The sequence below is a fragment of the Mya arenaria genome, chromosome 7 (assembly GCF_026914265.1).
Source record: "Mya arenaria isolate MELC-2E11 chromosome 7, ASM2691426v1".
Classification (NCBI taxonomy): domain Eukaryota; kingdom Metazoa; phylum Mollusca; class Bivalvia; order Myida; family Myidae; genus Mya; species Mya arenaria.
This window is the reverse complement of record NC_069128.1, coordinates 34,508,639-34,531,939: the sequence shown is the minus strand read 5'-3', so window position 1 is coordinate 34,531,939 and position 23,301 is coordinate 34,508,639. Positions and strand designations below refer to the sequence as shown.

General features: G+C 34.5%; 2 protein-coding genes across 2 annotated transcripts; both read left to right on the top strand.

Annotated features, from left to right (window-relative positions):
- Positions 1–11,508: 11,508 nt before the first annotated feature.
- Positions 11,509–16,321, top strand: LOC128241092 (uncharacterized). Its single transcript, XM_052958074.1, has 3 exons — positions 11,509–11,537; positions 12,849–13,238; positions 15,604–16,321. The coding sequence occupies exons 1-3, from the start codon at positions 11,509–11,511 to the stop codon at positions 16,319–16,321; spliced, it is 1,137 nt and encodes a 378-aa protein (XP_052814034.1).
- A 3,146-nt stretch (positions 16,322–19,467) lies between these two features.
- On the top strand, positions 19,468–20,513 carry LOC128241091 (uncharacterized). The gene is made up of 2 exons (XM_052958073.1): positions 19,468–19,635; positions 19,821–20,513. Exons 1-2 carry the CDS (start codon positions 19,468–19,470, stop codon positions 20,511–20,513), a joined length of 861 nt encoding a protein of 286 aa, XP_052814033.1.
- The last annotated feature ends 2,788 nt before the right edge of the window (positions 20,514–23,301 follow it).

The following is a 23,301-nucleotide window of genomic DNA, read 5'->3' as shown; positions in this document are numbered from 1 at the left end:
ACACCATCAGTATGACATCATAAACATAAATGAACTGCTTGATCAATTATTCCAGGTCCATAACCCAGTCATCAGTGTGGTGGTGTGCAGATTAGGAATTTTATCGGTTTCAATAAGAGTTGGGTTCTTTGTGACAATTAATTAAAAAATCCTCAAATTAGGAATGAAAAATCCAGGGAGAAGATGACAAAATTAGGAATTCAGAATGTTTTTATAGAAAAAAAATATTTATTTGAAGGAAATTAAAAGCTATCAATAAAAAAGGTGTCCTGTGAGGAGTAGTTGAATATCATTATGATAAAATAATATGCAAAATGCAAGAATATTTTTTATGACTACATTAGATATTGCAACAAAATCATGAATTAGCCATTACTGAATTGATAATAAGTATTAAAAAGTACATTTTAGACATGAATAGCATTTTAACTCAACTATGAAAGAAATTAACCCACACAAATTGACCTCCTATACTTCTGCATGAACCTATTCGCACTTGTTTCTGTAATGACTTTAAAAAGAAAATGAGCGCAAAAAAGCGATGTTGAAATGTGTATAAAAAGGAAAAACATCTAGAAAAATATATACCTCACAATAACTATTGTCACTATTTATATAAGAAATATGATGTATCAGATGGAACTCATCGTTATACAAACATTTCTTAGTGCTAAAAAGTTCTAGGTGCTTAAGGTTGCATATTGAACTCTTTCCATTTAATATTTTTTCATATTTCAGTAAGAACTTTTGGACAACTTTTAATTTAATACCTTTAATGACTACATAACGCTACATTTTTTTTTACAATAGATGTATTTAGATATAATTATTTCCGACACTTGACCTCTCACTTAACAGGTGAACACTCTACTGCGTTGCTATGAAAGCTACTCTTATAATAGCGAGACAGTGCTAAATACATACAAAATACCTGAAATATTTTGAAATTTGTCCTCGATTTTCAGAGACAAAGGTTAATATTTGCAATGACCTTGAGGTATATCGTGCAACACAGGTCCCTTGTTACGGGGCCAAATGTCACAAACCCATAATACAACAGGTATCATGGTCACAGTCGTAAGGTGAAGATCCTTTTGTCATGAGACGGTTGAATTAAGGAGTAAGATATGTCTCTCTAGATGCTTGGAGATAAATCAGTAGATTTTGGAAGTTTAGTCCCAGGTAGATAGTACCCACGTTGAAACACAAAACATGTGTACATAATAAAACACAGTGACAGTCCCAGACACTATATACACAAACTCGTGCATTTCGAATGGAGTTTCAAACACAAAACACGGATTCTATACACTGATCAGTTAAGTGCAAAGACCAACAAAACTTTGCATTTGTTATATCAAATGATGTAAGAATTTGGAATGCTGTGGTCGGACAAGGATATATATGGCTGTAAGCCTCATATCATCGATGGTCAATGCCTTCCAAGGTCCTGGAGGCTTTGTGCACCTGTCAGCATTCGAAGCCCTGACCTTTCGCTCAGCAAGCGCACACGCTATGGCATCACTATAAAAGCTAGTTCTTCAAGGAGACCCTGGATTACAGCGCAAACAAGAATTGTCACAGTATGTGATAAATGCCTACGAATGTGACATTGACCTATGAACACAGTCAGTTCATGAAAAGTTAAAGTTCAAATACTGACCTTTGATGTATGCATGTGCATACAACACACAATCTTTATATGCCAAACACATGTGCCAAGTTTTTGTTGTAAATACAGCCCAGTTATGACATCTATGTGCATTATTGCAGCATTTCGGACAGATTCCGCGATTTCAATATGCCCACATTCAGGGGCATAAAAATGAATAGCTCCTGCTAAATACAAACAGCAAAATAAAATTGTGCTCATCAAAGTCAAAACTGTACTCTGAGCAGCATTGAACATTGTACTGTACTGCTTCAAGATTACATATAGGAAGCGAAAAACAACGTATCCTTTTATGCACCATTTGCTTGTATTCTTGGTCCCCCTGGTCTGGATGTATACCAGGGATAGCTGGAAAATTAGCTTTGATTTTTCTGGCTGGACCGAAAAGGGGGGGGGGACTTTTGAACAAATATATCTTTAAAAAATTATTTCAATAAGCAGTTGAACTGTGTTCAGGTCAATATTTTCAGACTTTAAAAAGGATCTTTAGTTTTTGAAACTTTATGGTGATCTCTCACCCGAAGTACTGCCTTTGAATTGGCAGACACAAGTCAGGTGTGTCTCGTCTTCATGATAGTTTTAAAACTAAAAAAAAAATTGGAAGAAAAATCTGTTTTGTTTTTATTAATTTCTCCTTCAAGACCTTTAAAGCATTTTGTTTTTATTTCCTCCTCCTCTAACCATTACTTGGGAAAATCTCTCATAAATCTAAAGATTAAAAAAAACAACCTCTCTCCTTTTAAAGCAACATTTAAACCTTTGACCTCAAAGCCTGACCTTTGAGGTATTTATCTTGATTTTGCTAGGACACCTGCCTCATCATGGTGAACCATTATGGCTAGTGTTTCTTGAAATCTTACAATACATGGATACAGCCCGGATAAGAATAATTTCAACCATTGACCTCTGATTGTGACCTTGACCTTTGAGGTGCATACCTTGGTTTTGTGCATGATAGGCCTTATAATGGTGAACTCTTCAGTGTATTTTTTTTATCTTATAATGCATGATCAAAATATAGCCAAGACAAGGATCATTTCAACCTTAAACCTTAACTTTGGAGATTATTTTTTTTGCTCAAAAAGAAACATTTGAAAAACATTGTTTATAATAGTTTATTAAATAATATACAAAACAAGGTGTGATAATGAATGCTTGAAATATCAAAAATTGTTTTTAATGACAGAACACTTTCTTAGATTTTTTTTCTCCTAGAACCACAAATTATTACATAATTATGTAATCAATAGAAAAGAAATGTATTTCCATATTCAATTTTATAAAATTTACATATAAATGCATGTAAGCATGCTCTTTTTTCTGTTGAAAAACTTTTGAAGTACCCCTTAGACTTTCTACCTTCTCTAATACAAACATAGAAGAAAAATAAATATTTTATGAAAACAAGAAACATTCAATGGCTAGAATCTCTGAATTGTGTTCAAAAAGGAGGCAGTCAGTACCTCAAAAATCGAAAAAGAAAATCAACAAAATTGATACCAAATTTGAAAATGTACACATCTGAAATATTGTCATTTATTTATCACAGAAACGCAAACAAAACTTATCACAGTAAATCCAGAGCATATATTTAATATGATTAATGAGTACAGATCTGGTGGATATAGATCAATCATTATTTCCTTTGTGATCAATAGATTAAATAAATATTTATATGCGTCTACGCCCGCTTATAAATATTTTTTTCCTTATTGAACACTCATGAAATAAAATCTGAACTACAACAACCATAATATACAAATATAAACATAAAAAATGACATTTTCACAAAAGTACCAAAACAAGAAACATTTGGTTATGAAGAAATTAATGAATTATTTTCAGAAGTAGGAGGTGGTCAGTCCCTCAGAAATCTATACGAAAATCAATAAATATCAAATATAATCATGTACTTCTAATTTTTTTCTAACACAAAAATTATCAAATATTATTCAATTTGTGATCAATAGATAAATATATTTTTATTTGCGTCTACGCCCACTTATAAAAATACATTTTCCTATCAAACAGTAGTGAAATAATATTTGAACTTTAATCTGACCTAAATATGCACATAAATATACATAAAAAAGGAAATATATTATACATAGTTTTTTTTAAATAATATACAAAAGAAGGTGTGATAATGAATGTATGAAATATCAAAAATTGTTATTTATGACAGAACACTTTCATACATTTTTATTCTCCTAGATCCACAAATTATTACATAATTATATAATCAATAGAAAAGAAATGTATTTCCATATTTATAAAATTAACATATATATGCATGTAAGCATGCCCTTTTTTCTGTTGAAAAACTTGTGAAGTAAGACCTTCTCTAATACAAACATAGAAGAAAATAAATATTTTATGAAAACAAAAAACATTCAATGGCTAGAATCTCTGAATTGTGTTCAAAAAGGAGGCAGTCAGTACCTCAAAAATCGAAAAAGAAAATCAACAAAATTGATACCAAATTTGAAAATGTACACATCTGAAATATTGTTATTTATCACAGAAAATCACACAAAACTTATCACAGTAAATCCAAAGCATATATTTAATATGATTAATGAGTACAGATTTGATGGATTCAAATCAATCATTATCACTTTTGTGATCAATAGATTAAATAAATATTTATATGCGTCTACGCCCGCTTATAATTTTTTTATTTCCCTATTGAACACTCATGAAATAAAATCTGAACTACAACAACCATAATATACAAATATAAACATAAAAAATGACATTTTCACAAAAGTACCAAAACAAGAAACATTTGGTTATGAAGAAATTAATGAATTATTTTCAGAAGTAAGAGGTCAGGTCAGTCCCTCAGAAATCTTTACGAAAATCAATAAATATCAAATATAATCATGTACTTCTAATTTTTTTCTAACACAAAAATTATCAAATATTATTTCATTTGTGATCAATAGATAAATATATTTTTATTTGCGTCTACGCTCGCTTATAAAAATACTTTTTTCTATTTAACAGTTGTAAAATAATGATTTTGAACTTAAACCTGACCAGCACATTAATATACATAAAAAAGGAAATATAAGCAAAAACTAAATTTTTAATGAACCTCTGAAAAATTGTTATTTATAACAGCAACAAGTACACAAAACATATCACAGGAACATATTTTACATATCTAAATGACTACAAATTTGGTCGATTCAGAACAACCTTTATTTCATTCATGATCAATACAAAAAATGTATAAATTTAGTTGCGTCTACGCCCGCTTAAAATTTATTTGAATGCATGACCATTTATGAAATTAAGCTTAATCTTCAACCACCTCTATGTACATATAAACACATTACACAATTATTTACAACATATAGCAACACCAGAAACATTCAGTGCTCAAATACCTGAATCATGTTAAAAATTTTAGGTTGCCATTCTAATTGAAAATTAACCAGTATCAATATTAAACATGTTCATCTTAGTGTGAATTGAAGATGTCAACAAATATGCAAATAATGACTCATTGGTTAACTATTTCCAAACAAAGACAAGAACTTGTCAAAAGATGTCAACAAACATCACAATGGGATACAAACAAAAAACCAGTGTTGATAAATTAAAGAATCGTGCATCAAAAGTACAAATGTAGGTAATAACATATTTACTTTCGCCTACAGATCACCATCATCTACAGAGCACCATCGCTTAAACATGTTTCATATATACAACATACTGCATTATATAAGCCAATAGACTATAAATCATAACCTGATAAAAACTCGTCCAACTATGACCAACTAGCATTCCAAGTATATAATTCCTTGGTGCAAGCGTTCTGTATTTTTTAAGTGTGACATACAGACTAACCCCATGAATGGGGCAGACATAACAAATAGTTCCAGTCTAATTGCAATTGATGATATATAATAATCATTAAATGTTTTCAGATAGAAGTACGTATAGATCAGTTAATTTTTCATACAATTTGATTTCAATAATGATTCACAAGTAAAACTTCAACGATTCCATAAAAACATAATTTTTGGATCATTCATGAGCATTACATAAGTGGTTAAACAATATTTTCCCTAACACAAATACATTAGACAACAAATAACTAATGAACAATGAATGAGAATGAGTGGTTATATATAGGTACCATCTTGAGCAAAGAAAAAACCAGCCAAATAAATTCCAAGTGCCCTAAAGTAAGTAAAAAGGCTAAGTGAATTCTTTATTTATCTTAACAGCAACAAGCAAGTTTGTAACAAAGTTCAATAAATTAATTGTGTGAAATATGAGTAAAATGCATGTTTCAATGATAATACATAAACACTTCAAAATGGAAATCTACTATAATGTGTCGCCTGTCGGAAGCACACATATTTTCTATAATGAGACCCACCATGGCTTTAACCTTGGACTCATTGACCCCAAAATCAACAGGTGTCATAATGAGAGTACTCATGTTCATACCTACTTATAACAGAAACAACCACTGATATTTCTGTTCAGTGCATCATGACCTTGACCTTGGACATTTTGCAATCATAACCCATGACCAGCGGTCATCTTTTGACCATTGCAATGTCCTGTCTGAGTTCATACACTCTTCCCCTTTTCAAATAAATGGACCAGAAATATGCAAATTTGTTCTGGTTAAGGTGGTTGTATGTTTACATAATGACCAATGTGCATACCAAGTTTGAGTTCAGTAGGAATTTATTGGAAATGAAAGTGTGATGTTGACCATACCACTAGCCAAAGTATCCCCATGCTTTGCAGACTGACCAAAATGACCAAAATATTTTTAGTAGTCATATACTGACAATGACCAATGTTCACTGTAACCATGTTAAAGGACTTCTTACAACCATTCAACAGGATTTGAAAGTTTGATGCTGATAATACACTACTGGACATAGAACCCAAATGCTACGCAGACGACACATCAATGAGAAAGGAAATGCCTAACTATGGTATTGAAAGTTAAGACATCAAAAAATAACTTGAATGAGTATTTGCCTATTGCAATATGTCATGTTTGTTCATAAAAGTAAAGTAAATACTCAACAATATTTTAAATCTTTGCCAGCACAAAACATGTATAGGGAATAGAAGATTTCTCTTCAAATACAATCTGACTATGTATGTAATTAAATTATTCTTAAATTAAGATAGGTAAATAATTACTGTATTCCTCTTCAAATCTGACTCTGTAACTAAGATAGGTAAATAATTACTACATTTCTCTTCAAATCTGACTCTGTAACTAAGATAGGTAAATAATTACTATATTTCTCTTCAAATACAATCTGACTCTGTAACTAAGTTAGGTAAATAATTACTACATTCCTCTTCAAATCTGACTCTGTAACTAAGATAGGTAAATAATTACTACATTCCTCTTCAAATCTGACTCTGTAACTAAGATAGGTAAATAATTACTACATTCCTCTTCAAATCTGACTCTGTAACTAAGATAGGTAAATAATTACTACATTTCTCTTCAAATCTGACTCTGTAACTAAGATAGGTAAAAAATTACTACATTTCTCTTCAAATCTGACTCTGTAACTAAGATAGGTAAATAATTACTACATTCCTCTTCAAATCTGACTCTGTAACTAAGTTTCTCTTCAAATCTGACTCTGTAACTAAGATAGGTAAATAATTACTACATTCCTCTTCAAATCTGACTCTGCAACTAAGATAGGTATATAATTACTACATTTCTCTTCAAATCTGACTCTGTAACTAAGATAGGTAAATAATTTCTACATTTCTCTTCAAATCTGACTCTGTAACTAAGATAGGTAAATAATTACTACATTCCTCTTAAATCTGACTCTGTAACTAAGATAGGTAAATAATTACTACATTCCTCTTCAAATCTGACTCTGTAACTAAGTTTCTCTTCAAATCTGACTCTGTAACTTAGATAGGTAAATAATTACTACATTCCTCTTCAAATCTGACTCTGTAACTAAGTTTCTCTTCAAATCAGACTCTGTAACTAAGATAGGTAAATAATTACTACATTCCTTTTCAAATCTGACTCTGTAACTAAGATAGGTAAAAAATTACTACATTTCTCTTCAAATCTGACTCTGTAACTAAGATAGGTAAATAATTACTACATTCCTCTTCAAATCTGACTATGTAACTAAGTTTCTCTTCAAATCAGACTCTGTAACTAAGATAGGTAAATAATTACTACATTCCTCTTCAAATCTGACTCTGTAACTAAGATAGGTAAAAAATTACTACATTTCTCTTCAAATCTGACTATGTTACTAAGATAGATAAATAATTACTACATTTCTCTTCAAATCTGACTATGTTACTAAGATAGGTAAATAATTACTACATTCCTCTTCAAATCTGACTATGTTACTAAGATAGGTAAATAATTACTACATTTCTCTTCAAATCTGACTATGTTACTAAGATAGGTAAATAATTACTACATTTCTCTTCAAATCTGACTTTGTAACTTAGATAGGTAAATAATTACTACATTTCTCTTCAAATCTGACTTTGTAACTTAGATAGGTAAATAATTACTACATTCCTCTTCAAATACAATCTGACTCTGTTACTAAGATAGGTAAATAATTACTACATTCCTCTTCAAATACAATCTGACTCTGTTACTAAGATAGGTAAATAATTACTACATTCCCCTTCAAATCTGACTCTGTAACTAAGATAGGTAAATAATTACTACATTCCTCTTCAAATCTGACTCTGTAACTAAGATAGATAAATAATTACTACATTCCTCTTCAAATACAATCTGACTCTGTTACTAAGATTATGAGGTAAATAATTACAACATTCCTCTTCAAATAAAATCTGACTCTGTTACTAAGATTATGAGGTAAATAATTACAACATTCCTCTTCAAATACAATCAGACTCTGTAACTAAGATAGGTAAATAATTACTACATTCCTCTTCAAATACAATCTGACTCTGTAACTAAGATAGGTAAATAATTACTACATTTCTCTTCAAATCTGACTATGTTACTAAGATAGGTTAATAATTACCTACATTTCTCTTCAAATCTGACTCTGTAACTAAGATGGGTAAATAATTACTAAATTTCTCTTCAAATCTGACTATGTTACTAAGATAGGTAAATAATTACTACATTCCTCTTCAAATCTGACTCTGTAACTAAGATAGGTAAATAATTACTACATTTCTCTTCAAATCTGACTCTGTAACTAAGATAGGTAAATAATTACTACATTCCTCTTCAAATCTGACTCTGTAACTAAGATAGGTAAATAATTACTACATTTCTCTTCAAATCTGACTCTGTAACTAAGATAGGTAAATAATTACTACATTTCTCTTCAAATCTGACTATGTTACTAAGATAGATAAATAATTACTACATTTCTCTTCAAATCTGACTCTGTAACTAAGATAGGTAAATAATTACTACATTCCTCTTCAAATCTGACTCTGTAACTAAGATGGGTAAATATTTCTACATTTCTCTTCAAATCTGACTCTGTAACTAAGATAGGTAAATAATTTCTACATTTCTCTTCAAATCTGACTCTGTAACTAAGATGGGTAAATAATTTCTACATTTCTCTTCAAATCTGACTATGTTACTAAGATAGGTAAATAATTACTACATTTCTCTTCAAATCTGACTCTGTAACTAAGATAGGGAAATAATTTCTACATTTCTCTTCAAATCTGACTCTGTAACTAAGATGGGTAAATAATTTCTACATTCCTCTTCAAATAAATTATTTGACTCTGTAACTAAGATAGGTAAATAATTATCTACATTTCTCTTTAAATACAATCTGACTATGCATGATATCTCAGACACCACACATTTAGATCTAATTCAACATATAAATTAGTGCATGAAAGGGATTGGTGATAAGCATTTAAGCAGGGCTTTTCTGGCTGCTTTCTTCAAACTCCTTAGACAAGCTTTCTTGAACAATTTCAGAGTTTACTACCTTGCCAGTAAAACTTACTGATTTTCTACATTTTCAGCATCATATCCTGAAGGGGGTGTACGGACAAGTCTCTTGTTTATCATGCCTTAACACAATTACATGAAAAAACAGCTTTTTTAGTTCGATTGTACTTGTCAGAAAGAGTAATTTTGCAGAGAATAATGAGCTAAAACAGTCATTTACAAAATGAAAAATTGTGTATGTTGATGATTATGGTACCCAAGTAATCTACTATAAAATGACATGGATCAGATGTCATTGTATAGTAGTTTTATCACAAACAAACACAATTTTCAGGGTACCCATTATGTAAAAGAGAATTAAAGCTTGAATAAATGACATACAAATTTCCCATCAGAAACAAATAACCAAAACTTAAAAACCTTTTTCTAAATGTAACTGTTTTAAAATGTGATATACAAAACTTATATCCATACTTCCTCCTCAGGATATGATGCAAAAGATGTAGAAAGTCAGTCAGTTTTACTGGTGAGGTAGTAACCTATGAAAGTTTTCATGAAAGTTTGTTCAGTCATTCAAAGAAATGAGGCCAGAATTGCCCTGCCTAGAAGCTTATCACCAATCGTCCTCATGCACAAATGTATATGTTTAATTTGACCTTAAAGTGTGGTGATATATATTATACAAAGACAGAATGTATTCCAAGACAAATGTGAAAAATTGCCTCTCTTACAAAGTCAGTATTGATTCCAATAGATATGTGATGATTAAGGTAGGGACATAGTTCTTGCAGATGACATGTTGTCTTGGAATATCAAAAAACAAGTGGAAATTTATTTTAAAATCTGTCCATACAAGGGAAATTTATACCCCAGGCAGGAGTTATTAAGCCGGACATATGGACAGACGGAAGGTCGGATGGATGGTGCGATTTAAATATGCCCACCTTTTGTGTCATATTAATAGATCTCTTATGATTACAATCATGATTCAATTTAAATATGCAATCATCAAGATGATGATCATACTTGTGGCATTTAAAGAAGCTCCAATAAACTAACTAATGAAGGTAATGACTATGAAGGAATATGCTAGCTTGCAAATGTGACAGACAAGTAAGGTTTTAAAAAGCTAAATACATAGAAATGCATTAAAGGTTTCACCAGTTTTAAGACCAAGATTTATCTGCATTCAAAATGTTTTTATTCAACACTGTGACCTAATGTTAATTTTTTTTCAAGTAAATTACCAGTGCCAAGCATAATAACACTATAAATTACTGTTGCCAAATGCTCCTAACACCAGTCATAAGTGCGTTATCCAAAAAATAATTTCCATAATTTTAGTTAGTTATAAGTGTACATTACAGAGTTTGGCAGCCCCTTTATTTTATTATATGAAAACAGCTTCCACTGGCATTGAACGGTTTTATCAGAACAGTATTACTGTGTAGGAACTTAACTGGCGCCACAATCCCTGCTGAGCTATTAACCAGAGCATTACCTGAATCCGCAAAACAAATAATTCAGCACAGCAATATTGGCATCAAAACTGCAAGTTGCAAGCAACCATCAACTAGATTTAGTGTGTAAATTACTTTGTAATATTCTCAATAATAAATAATTTTAATGTTATACAAACTATATTTGCCAGTATGTTGAAAATTAAAAACAATACCTGTCACAGTATGTGATGAATACCTCAAGGTCAGTACATGAAAAGTTGATCTTGCCTTTACGAGTCAAATATATATGGCAAGTTATTTAGAATTGCCTCAGAACATAAAAAATACCACTCATACTTGGAAACCTACATTCTTATGGCCTTATATTAAGCATTCCATTGTGAATAAACACTAAGTGTATCTTCCACCATAGAGGTAGAGACATGGGTCTTGCACACGACCCATTGTCTTGGTATGTTGAACGCATGTGGCAAGTTAAATCTGCCCATTCAAGATAAAGTTATAGACCGGACACGACAACCTATACTCTGTGTCCTTATATTTAGGAATAACCTGGTTAATAAACACTTAGTGTTACCTTGAACTTATAGGTAGGGACACAGGTCTTGCACCTGACATCATTCTGTTATGTCAATCACATGTGGCAGGTTATTTTAAAGTCTGTCCATACAAGAGAAAATTACAGCCCGGACACAAGTTATTGAGCTGGACACACAGATGGCCGACAGACAGACGGACGGATAGACAGATGTAGGGATGTTGAGATTTTATATTTAAACCCTGTTTAGGGGCACAGGGCTATCTCAAACCATATTGTATGAAGTCTAATTGTCCACCAGATAATATATTTGTCACATGAATGTTTCCCAGTTAATTACTTGTAATGAAGACACATACGAATATTTCACAGTTAAATCTGTTTCATAGATAGGAAATAATCCTTCGATATGTTTATTAACTTTCATTGAGCTTCATTTCACTGCAGAAATAACAAAAAAAAAAAGATTGTGGGAAAGAAAAATGCCATGGTATTTGTATTAAAAAAAGGACCCTTAGGGAAGAACAGACCATCATATGTGTACCTCAGGGATGATCCCCAAAGAAAGAACAATCCACAATATGTTTACCCAAGAGATGGTCTCCAAGGACAAAATAATCCAACATATGTGTACCTAAGGGATGGACCCCCAAAAAAGAAAAAACAACCATATGTGTACCACAGGAATGGTCCCCAAGAAACAAACAATCCACTATAGGTGTATCCCAGGAATGTTCCCCAAGGAACAAACAATCCACTATAGGTGTACCCCAGGAATGTTCCCCAAGGAACAAACAATCCACTATAGGTGTACCCCAGGAATGTTCCCCAAGGAAAGAACTATCCACTATATAAGTACCCCAGGAATGGTCCCCAAAGTAAGAGCTATCCACCATATGTGTACCCCAGGAATGGTCCCCAAGGAAAGAACTATCCACTATATAAGTACCCCAGGAATGGTCCCCAAGGAAAGAACTATCCACCATATGTGTACCCCAGGAATGGTCCCCAAGGAATAAACCATCAACCATATGTGTACCCCAAGGATGGTCCCAAAAGGAAAGAAAATCAACCATATGTGTACCCCAAGGATTGAGCCAAAGGAAAGATTAGTCCACCATATGTGCACCCACGGGATGGTCCCCAAGGAAAGAACTGTCCATCATATGTGTACCCACGGGATCGTCCCCAAGGAAAGAACAATCAACCATATGTGTACCCCAGGGATGGTCCCCAAGGAAAGAACAATCAACCATATGTGTACCCCAGGGATGGTCCCCAAGGAAAGAACAATCAACCATATGTGTACCCCAGGGATGATCCCCAAGGAAAGAACAATCCACCATATGTGTACCCCAGGGATGGTCCCCAAGGAAAGAATAATCAACCATATGTGTACATAAGGGATGGTCCCCAAGGAAAGAACAATCCATCATATGTGTACCCCAGGGATGGTCCCGAAGGAAAGAACAATCAACCATATGTGTACCCCAGGGATGGTCCCCAAGGAAAGAACAATCCATCATATGTGTACCCCAGGGATGGTCCCAAAGGAAAGATTAGTCCACCATACGTGCACCCACGGGATCGTCCCGAAGGAAAGAACAATCAACCGTATGTGTACTCCAGGGATGGTCCCCAAGGAAAAACAATCCACCATATGTGTACCCCAGGGATGGTCCCCAAAGAAAGAACAATCAACCATTTGTGTACCCCAGGGATGGTCCCCAAGGAAAAACAATCCACCATATGTGTACCCCAGGGATGGTCCCCAAGGAAAGAACAATCAACCATATGTGTACCCCAGGGATGGTCCCCAAGGAAAGAACAATCAACCATATGTGTACCCCAGGGATGGTCCCTAAGGAAAGAACAATCCACCATTTGTGTACCCCAGGGAGGAACCCGAAGGATAGAACAATCTTTATTAAACTTCCTATAATGAAAGTTGCATTAAGCCTGGTGAAGCTGATTAACATAGTACTGTTTTCATTTTTTCTTTTTCATAGTAAACAATTGTAATTTATTTCATAATTGTGTTTATTAAAAAAAATGTAGCCAAGTTTCCACCACAGTTAACCAATCAACTGAACAAGTACACTATTTCAGTACAAAAAGGGTGTTGATGTTTATGTATTATCATCAACTAACATTAAGCTTTATTCAACTAAAAAAAAGAAACATGAAAAATACTTTAACGTAGAAGTTAATACAATAACGATGTAATATTACCAAGTTTGGTCTCTTTATGTCAAACCTAACTAAAATTATTCGATACAAAAGGTGACTTTGATGCTGCCCTCCCACCAGCTGGCCCAAACAATGACGCAAGTCATTCAAAGAACTTGATATCCCAATATGAAAATGTGGTTAAGAGTATACAAATATGCCTTTCAAAATAAAAAAAAAAAAATCAAGGGCCATAATTTAGGGTTGAAATGGAGTTATGTAAACAACCATATGTGTACCACAGAAATGGTCCCCAAGGAAAGAACAAACAACCATATGTGTACTCTAGGGATGGTCCCCAAGGAAAGAACAAACAACCATATGTGTACTCTAGGGATGGTCCCCAAGGAAAGAACAAACAACCATATGTGTACTCTAGGGATGGTCCCCAAGGAAAGAACAAACAATGGTCCCCAAGGAAAGAATAATCCACCATATGTGTTACTAAGGGATGGTCCCCAAGGAAAGAATAATCCACCATATGTGTTACTAAGGGATGGTCCCCAAGGAAAGAATAATCCACCATATGTGTTACTAAGGGATGGTCCCCAAGGAAAGAATAATCCACCATATGTGTTACTAAGGGATGGTCCCCAAGGAAAGAATAATCCACCATATGTGTTACTAAGGGATGGTCCCCTAGGAAAGAATAATCCATCATTTGTGTTACTAAGGGATGGTCCCCAAGGAAAGAATAATCCACCATATGTGTTACTAAGGGATGGTCCACAAGGAAAGAATAATCCACCATATGTGTTACTCAGGGATGGTCCCCAAGGAAATAATAATCCATCATTTGTGTTACTAAGGGATGGTCCCCAAGGAAAAAATTATCCACCATATGTATACCTTAGGTATGACCCTAAATGAAAAAGAATCCACCATTTGTGTACCCCAAGGAAAGAACTATTTTAAGTTCAATTATTGACTGTAGAAGAACCACATAAGGAATTTGGCAAAGGAGAAAAACCTGTAAGTGATGATATGCCTGCTACAGTTTGGAACTTTATGTTATACAAATACCAAAATCCATCTGCATCTTAAGTCAACTTTATCAAACTTTCTATAATGAAAGCTGCAAAGCCTGGTGAAGCTGATTGACAGTATGGTTTTCTTTATTTGTTTTTCATAGTATACAATTGTAATTTATTTCATAATTGTGTTCATTTTTTAAAACCAGCTTCCAAGGTTTCCACCTCTAAGTGAACCAATAAACCTGAACAACTACAATACTTAAATAAAAAAATCAAGTTGTTTATGTATTTTCATCAACTAACATTTAGTTTTATTCGACTACAAAAATGGACATGGGATGGACCTAAACGATAGACCAGGGATGGACCTAAACGATAGACCAGTCAACCAAATGTGTACATGAGGTGTGGATCCCTAGGAAAGAAAAAACAACCATATGTGTACTTCAGAGATGGTCACCAAGAAAAGGCCACATTGTAAATAAGTTGTGTGTTATGTTTGTTTATAATATGATGCCTATGTCTTAATGTGTTACCTTCTTTAAATAAAGTTATTATTATTAACAATCCACCGTATGTGTACGTACTTTGGTGATGGTCCCCAAAGAAGGAACAAACAACCATATGTGTACTTACTTCAGGAATAGACCCCAAGGAAAAAAACAATCCACCATATGTGTACCACAGGTATGGTCCCCAAGGACAAAATAATCCACCATATGTGTACCTAAGGGATGGACCCCAAGGAAAGATCTAACAACCATATGTGTTCCCAGGGATGGTCCCCAAGGACAAAATAATCCACCATATGTGTACCTTAGGGATAGACCTCAAGGAAAGAACGAACAACCATATGTGTTCCCCAGGGATGGTCCCCAAGGAAAGACTTATCCACCATATGTGTACATAAGGGATGGACCCCAAGGCAAGAACAAACAACCATATGTGTACTTTAGAGATGGTCCCCAAGGAAAGAATAATCCACCATATGTGTACCCCAGGGATGCTCCCCAAGGAAAGACTTATCCACCATATGTGTACCTAAGGGATGGACCCCAAGGAAAGATCACACAACCATATGTGTACCTAAGGGATGGTCCCCAAGGAAAGAACAAACAACCATATGTGTACCCCAGGGATGGTCCCCAAGGAAAGAACAAACAACCATATGTGTACCCCAGGGATGGTCCCCAAGGAAAGAATAAACAACCATATGTGTACCTAAGGGATGGTCCCCAAGGAAAGAATAAACAACCATATGTGTACCTAAGGGATGGTCCCCAAGGAAAGAATAAACAACCATATGTGTACCCCAGTGATGGTCCCCAAGGAAAGAACAAACAACCATATGTGTTCCCCAGGGATGGTCCTCAAGGAAAGAATAATCCATCATATGTGTTACTAAGGGATGGTCCCCAAGGAAAAACAATCCACCATATGTGTACCCCAGGGATGGTCCCCAAGGAAAGAACAATCAACCATTTGTGTACATAAGGGATGGTCCCCAAGGAAAGAACAATCAACCATATGTGTACATAAGGGGTGGACCCCAATAAAAGAACAAACAACCATATGTGTACCCCAGGGATGGTCCCCAAGGAAAGAATAAACAACCATATGTGTACCTAAGGGATGGTCCCCAATAAAAGAACAAACAACCATATGTGTACCCCAGGGATGGTCCCCAAGGAAAGATTAATCCACCATATGTGATTTTAGGTACGACCCCAAATAAAAAAGAATGCACCATTTGTGTACCCAAAGGAAAGAACTATTTTAAGTTCAATTATTGACTGTAGAAGAACCACATAAGGAATTTGGCAAAGGAGAAAAACCTGTAAGTGATGATATGCCTGCTACAGTTTGGAACTTTATGTTATACAAATACCACAATCCATCTGCATCTTAAGTCGACTTTATTAAACTTTCTATATTGAAAGCTGCAAAGCCTGTTGAAGCTGATTGACATAGTACTTTTTTCTTTATTTCTTTTCATAGTATACAATTGTAATTTATTTCATAATTGTGTTTATTTTGTAAAACAATCTTCCAAGGTTTCCACCTCTGAGTGAACCAATAAACCTGAACAACTACAATACTTAAATAAAAAAATCAAGTTGTTTATGTTTATGTATTTTCATCAACTAACATTTAGTTTTATTCGAATACAAAAATGGACATGGGATGGACCTAAACGATAGACCAGTCAACCATATGTTTACATGAGGGGTGGATCCCTAGGAAAGAACAAACAACCATATGTGTACTTTAGGGATGGTCCCCAAGAAAAGAAAAATCCACCATATGTGTACCACAGGGATGGTTTCCAAGGACAAAATAATCCACTATATGAATACCTAAGGAATGGTCCCCTAGGAAAGAATAAACAACCATATGTGTACATATACGCATTACTATAATGAAAGCTGCAAAGCCTCACTAGGTAAAGCTGATTGACAAAGTTCTGTTTTCTTTATTTCTTTTTCATAGTATACAATTGTAATTTATTTCATAATTGTGTTTATTTTAAAAAACAAAAAAAACTTTCCCAGGTTTCCACCACTGAATGAACCAATAAACCTGAACAACTACAATACTTAAATAAAAAAATCAAGTTGTTTATGTTTATGTATTTTCATCAACTAACATTTAGTTTTATTCGACTACAAAAATGGACATGGGATGGACCTAAACGATAGACCAGTCAACCATATGTGTACATGAGGTGTGGATCCCTAGGAAAGAACAAACAACCATATGTGTACTTCAGGGATGGTCCCCAAGGAAGAAACTATACACCATATGTGTACGTACTTCGGTGATGGTCCCCAAGGAAGAAACTATACACCATATGTGTACGTACGACCAGGGATGGACCTAAAGGATAGACCAGGGATGGACCTAAACGATAAACCAGTCAACCATATGTGTACATGAGGGGTGGAACCCTAGGAAAGAAAAAAACAACCATATGTGTACTTTAGGCATGGTCCCCAAGAAAAGAACAATCCACCATATGTGTACATACTTCAGGGATGGTCCCCAAGGAAAGAACTATCCAACATATGTGTACGTACTTCGGTGATGGTCCCCAAGGAAGGAACTATCCACCATATGTGTATGTTCATCAGGGATGGACCCCAAGGAAAAAAACAATACACCATATGTGTACCCAGAGATGGTCCCAAAGGACAAAATAATCCACCATATGTGTACCTAAGGGATGGACCCCAAGGAAAGAACAATCCACCATATGTGTATCCCAGGGATGGTCTCCAAGAAAAGAACAGTCAACCATATGTGTATCTCAGGGATGGTCCCCAAGGAAACAACAATCCACCATATGTGTATCCCAGGATTGGACCCAGAGGAAAAACAATCCACCATATGTGTACCTTAGGGATGGACCCCAAGGAAAAACAATCCACCATATGTGTACCTTAGGGAATGCCCCAAGGAAAGAACAATCAACCATATGTGTACCTTAGGGATGGACCCGGAGGAAAAACAGTCCACCATATGTGTACCTTAGGGATGGACCCTAAGGAAAAACAATCCACCATATGTGTACCTTAGGGAAGGCCCCAAGAAAAGAACAATCAACCATATGTGTACATGAAGGGTGGATCCCTAGGAAAGAACAAACAACCATATGTGTACTTTAGGGATGGTCCCCAAGAAAAGAAAAATCCACCATATGTGTACCACAGGGATGGTCCCCAAGGACAAAATAATCCACTATATGAATACCTAAGGAATGGTCCCCTAGGAAAGAATAAACAACCATATGTGTACATATACGCATTACTATAATGAAAGCTGCAAAGCCTCACTAGGTAAAGCTGATTGACAAAGTTCTGTTTTCTTTATTTCTTTTTCATAGTATACAATTGTAATTTATTTCATAATTGTGTTTATTTTAAAAAACAAAAAAAACTTTCCCAGGTTTCCACCACTGAATGAACCAATAAACCTGAACAACTACAATACTTAAATAAAAAAATCAAGTTGTTTATGTTTATGTATTTTCATCAACTAACATTTAGTTTTATTCGACTACAAAAATGGACATGGGATGGACCTAAACGATAGACCAGGGATGGACCTAAACGATAGGCCAGTCAGCCATATGTGTACATGAGGTGTGGATCCCTAGGAAAGAACAAACAACCATATGTGTACTTCAGGGATGGTCCCCAAGGAAGAAACTATACACCATATGTGTACGTACTTCGGTGATGGTCCCCAAGGAAGAAACTATACACCATATGTGTACGTACGACCAGGGATGGACCTAAAGGATAGACCAGGGATGGACCTAAACGATAAACCAGTCAACCATATGTGTACATGAGGGGTGGAACCCTAGGAAAGAAAAAAACAACCATATGTGTACTTTAGGCATGGTCCCCAAGAAAAGAACAATCCACCATATGTGTACATACTTCAGGGATGGTCCCCAAGGAAAGAACTATCCAACATATGTGTACATACTTCGGTGATGGTCCCCAAGGAAGGAACTATCTACCATATGTGTATGTTCATCAGGGATGGACCCCAAGGAAAAAAACAATACACCATATGTGTACCCAGAGATGGTCCCAAAGGACAAAATAATCCACCATATGTGTACCTAAGGGATGGACCCCAAGGAAAGAACAATCCACAATATGTGTATCCGAGGGATGGTCTCCAAGAAAAGAACAGTCAACCATATGTGTATCTCAGGGATGGTCCCCAAGGAAACAACAATCCACCATATGTGTATCCCAGGATTGGACCCAGAGGAAAAACAATCCACCATATGTGTACCTTAGGGATGGACCCCAAGGAAAAACAATCCACCATATGTGTACCTTAGGGAATGCCCCAAGGAAAGAACAATCAACCATATGTGTACCTTAGGGATGGACCCGGAGGAAAAACAGTCCACCATATGTGTACCTTAGGGATGGACCCTAAGGAAAAACAATCCACCATATGTGTACCTTAGGGAAGGCCCCAAGGAAAGAACAATCAACCATATGTGTATCTCAGGGATAGACCCAGAGGAAAAAACAATCCACCAAATGTGTACCCCAGGGATGGTCCCCAAAGAAAGAACAATCAACCATATGTGTACCCCAGGGATGGTCCCCAAGGAAAGAACAATCCACCATATGTGTATCCCGGGGATGGTCCCCAAAGAAAGAACAATCAACCATATGTGTACCCCAGGGATGTTCCCCAAGGAAAGAACAATCAACCATATGTGTACCCCAGGGAATGTCCCAAGGAAAGAACAATCAACCATATGTGTACCCCAGGGATGTTCCCCAAGGAAAGAACAATCAACCATATGTGTACCCCAGGGAATGTCCCCAAGGAAAGAACAATCAACCATATGTATACCCCAGGGATGTTCCCCAAGGAAAAAACAATCAACCATATGTGTACCCCAGGGATGGTCCCCAAGGAAAGAACAACCGACTATATGTGTACCCCAGGGATGGTTCCCAAGGAAAAAAACAATCCACCATATGTGTATCCCGGGGATGGTCCCCAAAGAAATAACAATCAACCATATGTGTACCCCAGGGATGGTCCCGAAGGAAAGAACAATCGACCATATGTGTACCTAAGGGATGGTCCCCAAGGAAAAAACAAACAACCATATGTGTTCCCCAGGGAGGGACTCAAAGGATAAAAGCAATCAACCATATGTGTATCTCAAGGATGGTCCCCAAGTGAAGAACATATATTCTTTGAGCATATACTATGAATACATAGTTGCATTGACCTTATTAATCTAGATATATTATGGAAGATTTAACACAGCCTGGTAAATCTAACATAGACAATAATGTGAATTTTATCTTACTGCCATCTTTTGAGTTCAAGTTTTATTGAAATCCCTTTTACTGCTAGAGTTATTAATCAAGTCAGATGAGTTTATTATATGTATATATGTATTTCAAGGGTTACACTAGTATTTGAAATAATTTAAGCTATATTAGCATATATATGAATTTATATTTTTGCTAAACCTGTTAATGTATTAATGAAGGAGTTCATTCTTTCCTTTGAAAACAACACTGTACTGTTGTAATATTTGTCAAGTATAATGTAACTTGTGTCAGGGACTGGAGGCCTAAGTCACATAATAAATGTCTTGTCTTGTTTTATATTTCTAGGATATTGCCCCACAAAATCTGTTGTGTTGTTTTTTAAACTATCAGGTTGAGAGGATTATAAGGGGAGTTAACGACAACTGTACAGGGCAAGATTTTTGTTCTTATGTGCGCACTTCCTGTCATTGAGGTCCATCCATAAACCATGTTTAATATGAATCACCTAAGTACAAAGGAAAGGCACTCATCATGGAAAATATTGGGTTAAGGGGAGATAACTATGCATGAATGGATTTTTATTCTTCAGTAGTGCACTTCTTCTCATAACAGTCTTAATCTACATCTCAAGTCTAATTTCAAACCTTTAAATACACTACAACTCCCAAATAAAGTTTACCTAGATCAATAATTTTGTTTCAGTATTCCAAAAAGAATAAATAAATGTTGACAATTATGGTTTTTGAGAATGCTGAGTCTAATTTGAAATAAATGTTCTTAAAACACTATTTCTACCTTAAGAGACAATAGTAGACCAAAGTTAATCTTTTAGCATTTACCAATTATTTAATTTTTTGTCCTTTTTGCTAAAAATACACAGTCACAATCTTTTTATCAGTAATTAATGGTTTCCATAAAAGCATTATTTAGCAGGTAGTTAAAGATGCACTCTTACTCCCAAGTAAGGTTTATCACAATTAATAATATTTTTTTAATATTCCAAATAGGATGAATACATGTAAAAAAAAATGGTTCTTATTAAGAATATCGAGTTAAATTTGAAAGAAATGAGCATTAAACACAGTATTTCTTCCTTATTCGTCTATAGAAGACCACAGTAAATCTTTTAGCATTCACCAATCATTTAATATTTTTGCATTTTCTGCTATTAAATACATGTTTCCAATCTTGTTATCAGTAGTTAGTATTTTCCATAAATGCATTATTCAGTAAGTACTTTAAGGGTTTTCAGTCAAAATTTATGTTTGTTAAACATGTTTATGTATTGATTTTGAATAAGAGTGTCACTTTAAGGGTCTATCAGTCAAAATTCAGGTTTGTTACACATGTGTATGTATTAATTTTGAGAAAGTGTAAGTCAGGGGAGTTAACCAAAAAGAATGCACTTCTGGTTTTTAAGATTAATCTCCCTTCTAGTATTTTTAAAAAAAATGGCTTGGACAACCAAGTTTTGAGAAAGTTATTTGCTTAAGGAGAGAAATCTGAAAATATATGCAGTGCTGCATTATGGTTCTAGTGCACTGAATTTAAGAAACAAACACATTTAAACAACTAGCTTCTGCTTTTGTTTAAAGTTGTCATGCAATGATGATGAAACAATACTAGAGAACTAGCAAGATGCATCAATTATCAAACAAAAATTAATCCTCATAATAGAGTAGAATGATCAACACCTATGTCAGGGACACTGGGCAATTAACTAGTTTTTTCAGTGCAGAAAACTGAATATTGATTTCATGCACGTTCTTCATAAACATTATATAGTGTATGTAAAATTGTTTGCATATCTATATTTTGATCACTATCAGACTCAAAATACTTTCCTTTCTTCACCCCACTGTCATCACATAAAAGTGGCCTAACCTTCATTTTGAACACTAGATAAAGCATTTAAGCCACATAAGAGCCTTCCAAAGTGCAAACGTGGGTGGGAAAAGTAAAAAATCAAAAAGTTTCAACAATTCATCGTTAATTTAGTTTTGAGGAACCCTCGTTTACAATGCTGCAACCACCACAAAACGTCTAGACACTGTTGATTGGGTTGTTCTAAAAAATTTGACTCAAAAACATATTAATTTTGTTTAAAGACATTTCCGAGAAAATGTAAATGCTTTTTGATTGGAAATCTGATAAAATCTTCTTTCGTATAAATTGTTAATCCTTAAGTTACAGCAGCTGCTTCACCTGTGGAACAGAGATATGAATTTAATGCTTGCTAAATATTTAACCTCAATAAATTGAAAACATCTTTTTAACATTCAAATAAATACATAATCTACCAGTTTATTTATTTATTAATTTGCAATAACTCACCACTCTAAAGAACGCAATGCTCACTTACCTTAAAACAGGGATCATCTTAATGACTACTAGTGTCTAGCTAGTTGGAGGCCAATGATAATCTGTCTTAAAACAGGGATCATCTTAATGACTACTAGTGTCTAGCTAGTTGAAGGCCAATGATAATCTGTCTTAAAACAGGGATCATCTTAATGACTACTAGCGTCTAGCTAGTTGAAGGCCAATGATAATCTGTCTTAAAACAGGGATCAGCTTAATGACTACTAGTGTCTAGCTAGTTGGAGGCCAATGATAATCTGTCTTAAAACAGGGATCAGCTTAATG

Bases quoted from the DNA above. Each gene is read 5' to 3' on its own strand.
- LOC128241092 (XM_052958074.1), top strand. From the start codon at position 11,509: ATGGGTCTTGCACACGACCCATTGTCTTG. The intron at 11,538-12,848 runs GTATGTTGAACG...TGTGTACCCCAG, and splicing joins GCACACGACCCATTGTCTTG to GGATGGTCCCCAAGGAAAGA. The intron at 13,239-15,603 runs GTATGTGTACTC...ATGTGTTCCCAG, and splicing joins GAAGGAAAGAACAATCAACC to GGATGGTCCCCAAGGACAAA.
- LOC128241091 (XM_052958073.1), top strand. From the start codon at position 19,468: ATGGACCCCAAGGAAAGAACAATCCACAATATGTGTATCCGAGGGATG. The intron at 19,636-19,820 runs GTACCTTAGGGA...TGTGTACCTTAG, and splicing joins AAAAACAATCCACCATATGT to GGAAGGCCCCAAGGAAAGAA.